This window comes from Osmerus mordax, chromosome 2, assembly GCF_038355195.1.
Source record: "Osmerus mordax isolate fOsmMor3 chromosome 2, fOsmMor3.pri, whole genome shotgun sequence".
Classification (NCBI taxonomy): domain Eukaryota; kingdom Metazoa; phylum Chordata; class Actinopteri; order Osmeriformes; family Osmeridae; genus Osmerus; species Osmerus mordax.
The window spans coordinates 12,760,799-12,769,353 of record NC_090051.1 but is presented as its reverse complement, the minus strand read 5'-3'; the positions used below and the strand labels follow the sequence as shown (position 1 = coordinate 12,769,353).

General features: G+C 42.0%; 1 protein-coding gene across 1 annotated transcript in view; it reads right to left on the bottom strand.

The window, feature by feature from the left end:
* Positions 1-381: 381 nt before the first annotated feature.
* Positions 382-8,555, bottom strand: part of LOC136956938 (contactin-associated protein-like 5) — a 52,889-nt gene continuing 44,715 nt past the window's right edge. Inside the window, exons 17-24 of the mRNA XM_067250991.1 lie at positions 7,914-8,132; positions 7,533-7,772; positions 5,940-6,164; positions 5,459-5,592; positions 4,742-4,829; positions 2,645-2,848; positions 2,097-2,171; positions 382-1,563 (exon numbers count right to left, since the gene is read on the bottom strand). Coding sequence (XP_067107092.1) covers positions 1,361-1,563; positions 2,097-2,171; positions 2,645-2,848; positions 4,742-4,829; positions 5,459-5,592; positions 5,940-6,164; positions 7,533-7,772; positions 7,914-8,132 — 1,388 coding nt within the window. The 3' untranslated portion in view covers positions 382-1,360. The remainder of the gene's footprint in view (positions 1,564-2,096; positions 2,172-2,644; positions 2,849-4,741; positions 4,830-5,458; positions 5,593-5,939; positions 6,165-7,532; positions 7,773-7,913; positions 8,133-8,555) is intronic.

Below are 8,555 nucleotides of genomic sequence, written 5' to 3'. Positions count from 1 at the left end.
CACACAGATGACCAGGACAGAGTTCAGCAAAATGTCATAAGATAAGAACAGGGCCCATTTAACGCAACAAAAAAGTCATTTTCCATCTTAAAACTGCTACCGTATCGTTTGAACACTTCAAGGCAAACTAATTTGTTCTGTGTGAGCAATGTTCTTCCAATGGGTTAACACCTTGTAGAACTATATCTAATGGACTGTACCAAATGTCCAGTATAAGTTATATATTTGCATGGTAGGCAGGTGAGGTCAACATGAACCTCAGGATATTGTTTTGGTATTGAGTAAAGAAATATAATAGCACAATAGAAACACATGAAGAATATTCTCACTTTATTATGAAATAGACATCTAAACAATATACAATACCTTATCAATGGCAGCTTTGCAAATCATTTAGAAATACATTTGATATATGATAGTACTGTTGTAAACAGAAAAAAACAATGATCTAAGGTTCAGTTTCATGTAAATAGTTTCAACGTTACTCAGTAATTGTGAATGTTTATGTAAATTGTACAAGCACATTTAAGTTACATTGACACTTTTCAAGTGAACTTTCACATTTTTCTGAAACTGTAACTTATCCAATGGATATGGGAGCTAATTATTTAACTATATTTTGAACCTGGCAGATATGATCAAGCTTCTCAGTACAATAGAGACTCCATCTACAATCTGATGTTACAGGCTACAACAAAGTCAAACCACACTGAACCTGATCCATGTAAGTGGAATATCGAATTTGCATTAATCCACCCCAAAAAGAAAACAATAAACATAAAGAGGAAAAAGAAATATAAAGAGGCACTCTTTAATAGTAGGCAATATTGGTCCCGTCTCCCATTTTGCCATTCCCCCACAGCCAGTCACTTTTAGAGTACTCAGTAGGCAGGAGCTGTTGGCATATGTTACAGGTCTGACCTACTTGTACACTTCTTGGAGGTGTCGTCTAGTATACTGCTGCTGAAATGTTAGTCGAAGAATTTCCAGGTTAGCGTTTGTTACAGGAACAATCCTGTCATCAGAGGATTTGATACATTCAGTGGTGTGGCATTCCATGCCCTCTGTCTCACTACTTTACTTAAGTCTTCTTCTTGTCTTCCAGAGGTCAGAGTACCAAAATAGTTCATACTCAGTGACCAACATTTACAGTACATCAACCATATTATTCAGTCACTAATGTTCAGCTAATGTGATGTGTCCTACCTACAAGGCCAGAGCAGGCCTTGTCTGCTCTATAGTCTCCCCCATCCAGAGTGCTGGGCTGAGGCGCCAGCCCTGCTTGGAGCTCCTCCTCCACCGCTCAACACAAACACAGAAGAGAGCTTTGTCCACTGCTGAAACAACAGGGCTCTGGGTGTCAGATGTAGTACTCCTTAATGTTGTCCCTGACTGGGTTGTGGAGGTGCAGCTCGGTCCGGTAGGCCGTCTCCAGGCTGTGCCGCTGTTGCTCCTTCTCCTTGATGCTGCTGGCGCTCCTCTGGGCCTGGCGCTGCTGGTACAGGAAATGACTCATCACCACCACCACACACAGAGTGATGAAGACCACTGCAGTCACCACACCTGAGGAGGCAGGAAGGGCCAGGGGCGGCCATCTTAGTTGACAACAAGGCATACAAACCATTTTCTATTATCTATTTTAATTTACTGTAGATATCTTTACCTCATCGCCTTCAATGCAAAGTTTACTTATGCAAGGTTTGATTAACAAAAATATATTGTTAAAACCTAACTTCCTTGGCAAATGTCTCGCACTCTAAGAATTTTATTTAGGAAAGTAATTTGGTATATTCTTTTATTCCAAACCAGTCAGTCCATTATCTTCACAGCACACAATCATATCTGACGGAAAGTCAATTTACAAGACCTTTTACTTTACGAAGCAAATACCATGCCTTCTGGGTAATTACTTTGGAAGTTTCTTTCTCTCTCTGGAACTGCCAAAATTGTGGCATGTTATCCTGTCTTGACAGACACACATTATTCCAAGAAAATGTCTGAGGGGAGAACGAGAGGCACAGATAGCTGGGGCTCATTTCACAGCAGACTGACTTTGGCAATTGAGCACTTTAACAACTCTGAATTGGAAAACTCACCTCCAATTACAGCCACGTTGCTTTGTGAAGCGTTCCTTAATGGCTCCTTGCCTCTGTCAACGGTCTCGGAATGATCTGGAGGGTGATAGGGAAGAGAGGGATGAAATCAGGAGAAATGGATTAGATCATCGATCGCTCAATTTTTTGCTATTGGGGAGCAGAAGTTGGTTGGATGACACAAAAACACAGTATTCAACCAGGAACATTCTCTAAATATCCTGCTGATTTCTCACCAAAGAGACGCAAAGTAGATGTAAAGATAATAAACGATAATTAGTTTTGAACACAAAACTCATTTGACACATTTAGAACAAGTCAAAAGGAAACACGACTGGTGATCGCTTATTTTATTGATAAGTTCACCCTTCCTCCAAACACAACCAGCCCCCCTAAAATAAGCTTGTGCATTTAAATGTGTTTGCATGGCCTGTGTGATTTACCAAATATCAGCGCTCAACCATTGGCTTAGCCAGCCTGCAATGGTTGAGCTCTGATGAGACACTCATCCCATCAACTACTGCAGAAACTCTACACAGTCCCGTGCTCACCTGATTCAGAGTGTAGGATTGTCGAGTCAGCCAATGCCCCACAATTAGATTCCACCAGCTGACCCCGTACACTGACCAATGAGCTTCCTCGGTTTAGCAGGGCAGCCTTCAGAGGAGCCACGTGATTGAACTGGACCGACGACAGGCAGCCAATGAAACCTTTTGAACCTGCCTCCATCACTTCCTTGTCTACGAAGTCCATCCCTGAAAAGAAATACATTGCTCATTCATTGTTTCAGATACAGTTTGCATAGGCTTAGTCTGTCTATGCAATACTGCCTCATATGGCTATGTGCAATATGTCATTGTCAATGCTATAGCCATATCCAACTGAGTGGACCACTTGTGACTAAATTAATATTGTTCCAATTGATTCTTTTCAATAACACAATTACTTTTGAAATGTATGCAAATGAAATTAGAGATTAACTATCCATTTATTTAAATTGTCATTGTCACATGCTCAAATTAATCATGATAACTAGCACAGTGAATGAAGCTGGATTGTTAAGACTGGCTACTCCTAGCACTTGAATATCATTAATCAGAGATAGGAAGCTAAAATGTAATTAGGCTATTTTAGGATTGGGCTACAGTTGGATTTACATCAGAAATATGTGGCTATTTACTTGAAATGGATAGTTTGAATATGGCTTTTACTTACTATAGCCTACAAGGAAGTGAGGTCTGATTCAACCAGGAATTTTGGTCAATCTGTTTTAGCTCTGACTAGCATTAGTTCTGATTAGCATTTGCTCTGATTTGCATTAGCTGTATCTAAATTAGGAATAACTACTTGACATGGAAGGAACTACAATAGTTTTTGTTAGAACCTGTTTAACCATGCTACACTGTACTGTAAAAGTTGTATTGTAAAATAAGCTTATACTTCAAACCCCTGAAAAATACTTTTAACTCAAAGCAATAATCTAATAAGACCATGGGGGTCCATATTTTCTTGTATTGTTTTCATACAATCCTATTTTAACTCATTGGTTTGAAATCTATAATTACCATCATTTTCCTCATGGGGGGTAATTTAGGGGAAATAGTTTACTCCAAAAAGTTTCACGATCATCGCCACCATGTTTATCAATGGTCTTTGTTTGCGGAACTGCGGCTTTCATTCTGACTTAATAGATCCCTCGGGGACTTAACCCAGTCAAGAAGGTAAATGTCTTTTCCTTTGATCGTTAAGCATGGAGGCAGTGCTTTAATGAAACAAGTACAGTATGTGGCAACGAACCAGAAAAGGCATCCCCTAGGGAACTGATGACTTTGTCCCATTTAAAAAGTCTTGATTAGGCACGTTACGTAGACTAGGTTTGGTACTCCGTGAAAGCGCTTGATTCTGTCATCCATTTTCATTAGTTTGATGAGAACTACTCAGAGATTGAAATAATATATCAACTGTCACAACTGAGTTGAGACACAACTTGTTTGAAATGTGTGGTTTACTGGCTAGGATTACTTGTTTGTTAAATTATATTTTCAGTGACCAATACCCAACGAATTTGACTTTCCAAATACTATCAACAAACTGTTTTTATCCATTTATTCATCACCACACAACAGGGAATTTGCAGCACCTTAATGCTAGGCCTGAAAACAATTGTTTTGAAATGCAAATTATGTTGTCAATTAGCATAGATTTTCTTGTTCCCTGAGCTATTGTGAATCTCTCTGTTCAACAAATGAGGCTTGATTTACTTAAGAGTTCCATTTAGTTCCTGATTAATGAGCAACATGATAAGCTGGAGTGCTTTACTCCACAGAAGTGTGGTGCATGCGTTTTCTTGTGAGATATTCAAGATAGTGATAGAGAAACAGTATCCCTATTTTTTCTCTATCCCCAGTGACTGGGGGAAATTAAATGGATTAGACCAAATGCAAATCACAAATTACAAATTGTATCTGTTTCCTGTCTGTTTCTGAGTAAATAATGATGGCTTGCTTCTCTGCACTGTCTACAAGCCTCACAACCCTGTCCTGCTCAGGCTTACCATGAAGCATGAAAACCTTGACGGTAACCGTGCAACATTTCATCATTTCAAAGTACATCAACCCAAAATTTCCTCATTCTTCAGAATGCCTAACCTGTGACTTTCCCCAAAGTCAGCGATTTGATTGAGATTAACTCGGCGTCCGACGACAAGCTGAGCCGCAGGTTCATGTCCTTGTCAATCTGGATGAATGAGACAACAACAAAGCCCTCGGTAAGGAAGTGTGAAGAGCTCCAGGAAACGAGCTCAGCCTCCAACCTGCCCAACAGGAAGTTTTTTTAAAACTTTTTTTATGTCAAACTGCTTCCCAGGCACATAAATAAAGTGTAGACATATAGTACATAGAGTAGCCACAGCTTGCGGCCAGTCTATCTGGCTTGTAGTGTAGTGTTGCTCACATTCAAACAAATTGTTATCAGATTGAATAATAGCGGCACTAGTCTCATATGACAAATTCCTTAGTCTTGTCCTTATTGACATTACTTCTGTATTGTTAAACCTATCAACATCCTAATTTATGATTCCTAACCTGTAACTTCAGAGAAAACATAGTAGCCTTTGTGATTCCTACTCTATGGTGAGTGGCAAAGTCATGCCAAGCATTAGTATGAATTTATAAAACAGTTTAATCTGCATTAAAATGCAATACTACTGAACTATACCCATCCCATGAAGTGATGGTGTTGGTACCTTCTAATCTACCTATAAACTTCTAAAGTAAAAACACATTTGTGTTCTGTGGCCTGTGTGTGCCTGTGAGGATGTTTCTACAGTGAGTGATGAGGTGATGGTCTAGTGTGTCCTGACCCACCTGTACGTAGACGTCCCTGCCCTCACGATGGATCCTGATGCGGTGAAGCAGTCCGTCTGCAAGGCTGGAGGCTCTGGGGCTGAACACATCTGGCTTCCTGTCGGCATGGAGGTGGTACCAGATCTGGAGGCTCCCTGGACAACACAGGACAGCAATATGTTTTGGGTCCAAAGAAAAAGGTGGATAGCTATCCAACATTAAATTCACAGAATATTCATGGTCAGCTATGCTTAAATGTAATGTGCAACATAGTGGTTATAGTAATAATGTATTGCCATTACTGTGAAAGTAAGCAGAGAGGCATTTAGGAAAAGTCTTATTTGTAGCATCTATCCCTGTGGCAATGAACCTCAGTACTGTATCTAGATGTGATAGCTGGAGTGGCAACAAAAATAATCCAACTTAGTTTAGTTAATAAAGCTAATAGGATGTTCCTGTAGAATAAATGCATCCTAATCATATGATAATGAGCAGAGAGTACCGTTGCGTGCCAGGATGACAGCGATGTATTGCTGGCTGAAGGTGCTGACAGCGAGCAGCATGGCAGGGCTCTGGGAGGTCAGGAAGCTGAAACCCATGTTCTCTCTGGCCCTGCTCATCTCTCTGTACACACTGGAGGCCTGGGAGCTCCTGTTCTGCATCACCGAGAAAGGCTCCTGGAAGGTGTAGGTCACCGAGGACTCCTGGTCAAAGGACACAGACACCTCTGGAGGGAGAGAGAGAGAGGGGGATGGGGCGAGAGAGGAAAGATAGACAGAGGAGAGAGGGACAGTGATAGATTGATACAGTGGTGGGAGAAAAAAAGAGAGAGAGGGGGGGGAAGGGGGGAGAGAGGGCGAATGGAAAGAGAGAGGGAGAGAGAGATAAAAGGAGGGCGGGGCATTATTAGCAGATGACCTGAAGGTGTAACACCACTTCTAAGGCACATTGATTGTCATCTCAACTACAGTATTTTTATATTCACTGACATTTACTCTACACATTAATAACAAGGCCTTGATCTTAAACATTCATTAGAATATCAGGTTCAAGTCATAGATCTAACATGTAACCCAGAACCAGTATGGGAAATTTGATAAAGAATGTGACGACCTGACACAAGTCTTACAAAGTATTACTGTATTGCGTGACATGCCTGAATGTTAAATTCTGAAAACCTGAGAGTTCAAAGAGTTGTGTTCTTCCATCAAGATACATTGTACATTATTCGAGGTTCCGTGACAGGATCAGATCAAAGTAAAGCTCTATTCTGTGGCAGACCAATAGGGTTTCAGCAGGATCCTGGAGGGCAGAATGAGTGTGGGAGTCAGAGAAGGACCCTCCCAGACAGACTGGAGACAGCAGAGCCGCCAGGATCTGTCATTCTCTTCTCCTCTCCTGCTTTGATCACTTCCTCACTTGCTGTTTGCCCAATCTGTTCTTTGAACACCACTGATCTTAACACCTTCCCTTCAACAGACGGAGGACGGCTGGTTTGAAGCTGCCTAACTAACCTCTCTGGTTGGGTTCAGCATTCCAGCTCGTTATATCTGGATCAGAGCCAAATAACAATGCTGAGAAATGCGTTGTCATATCTGGCTCCAGAGAAGTCTCGCATGTAACATATTATGTAAATCAACATAACATATCTGCTATGGAGTCTTCGCATTGGCAGATATTTACAGCTTTAGTAGCTGTCAAAAGATTGGCACTTTTTCAACTTTAAGCTGAAGTTGAGGTTGTTAAATATGATAAATGAAACAGAACTGTTGTGAAAACACCCCTTTTGCACTTTGATGAAATAGGTAAATGTGCAGCAGAGATCACTGAATCCCCTCCAAAAGGTAAACCCAGATCGTCTCTGTAATAAGAAGAAAAGTGAAGTAATAACAGAAAGTGAGCTGAATCAAGTGCTCTCCATGTAGATATTCCTTAGGTCACAGCACACATGGATACAGTTACTAGGAAAGGCCCACCCTCTGTATACATGGTCTGATATGAATGTGTATGATATATTATTAACTGCTAATAGTTTCTGGTTTCCTGAGTGAACAAATTGTGTACGCTGTTTTCACTGTCCTCCATCTTTACCCACCTTCCTTGCAGGATGGTCCACCGTAGGCGGACAGGGTGCAGTCACAGACGTGACCGCTGTTCTTCTCCAGACACCTCCCTCTGTTGTGGCACAGGCTGCTGGAACTGCTGCAGTAGCCAGGGCAACCGGAGCTCACCCCTGGGGTCATTTTAGCTCGCTCCTCCAGGTTAAAGATCACGCCGTTGATAGTCAGGGTTCTGATGCAGCCCAGGAAGCCTCTCTGTCTGGATGCCGTTCCTCCTGAAGGACAGAGAACGTGGTTGTTTATTAATGGCCTAGTGATTCTATAGGCTAGTTAATACTTGGTTGGGTGGGTCTAGTGATTCTATAGGCCAGTTACTTTCTGAGAGGCAGGGTCTAGCGAGTCATGACCACACCCACCTACAAAGAGCTGGCTGTTGAGTCGTAGGCAGAGGTGTCCGTCAGGTGGGGCCTCCAGGAAGCGCAGGGGAAGCTGGTCCACCTGCAGAGACGCCTCCTTCACGCTGCGCTCCGCCCTCACGTGGTGCCACTGACGGTCGTTCAGGGGCACGTGGGACTTGACCGCCAGGAGCACCGGGCCGTTGCCCACGTCGAAGGAGAACGTCACCACGGACGGAGCTGAGGGCACACAGGCACCACAGATGGGGGTCAGACCGAATTAGATGCTCTTCTTTTAGTGTTTAGTCTTTTGGTGTTCAGTGTTTTCACGTTTAGTATTTTTGTGTTTTTAGTGTTTAGTCTTTTACTGTTTATTGTTTTTCCACAATTTCCACACTTTGCTATACTGTATTAGCCTGACGTTGTCATACTCATAATTCTAGTCAGAATATGAGTCTGATACCGCTCCGTTGGGCTGTGAGTATGGGGCGTGTTTCAACCGAACCCAGAAGAAAAATGCCTCTTCGCTCAATTGGATAGACCTACAACCAATCAGACCAACGTAGTATGTTAACTTTTACCGAATCCCGTAGGAAGGACGGCAAAAACATATTTTCCATCGACAAATGCCTTGATCGCGTTTCTCTGTTCCTCTTTCAAAAT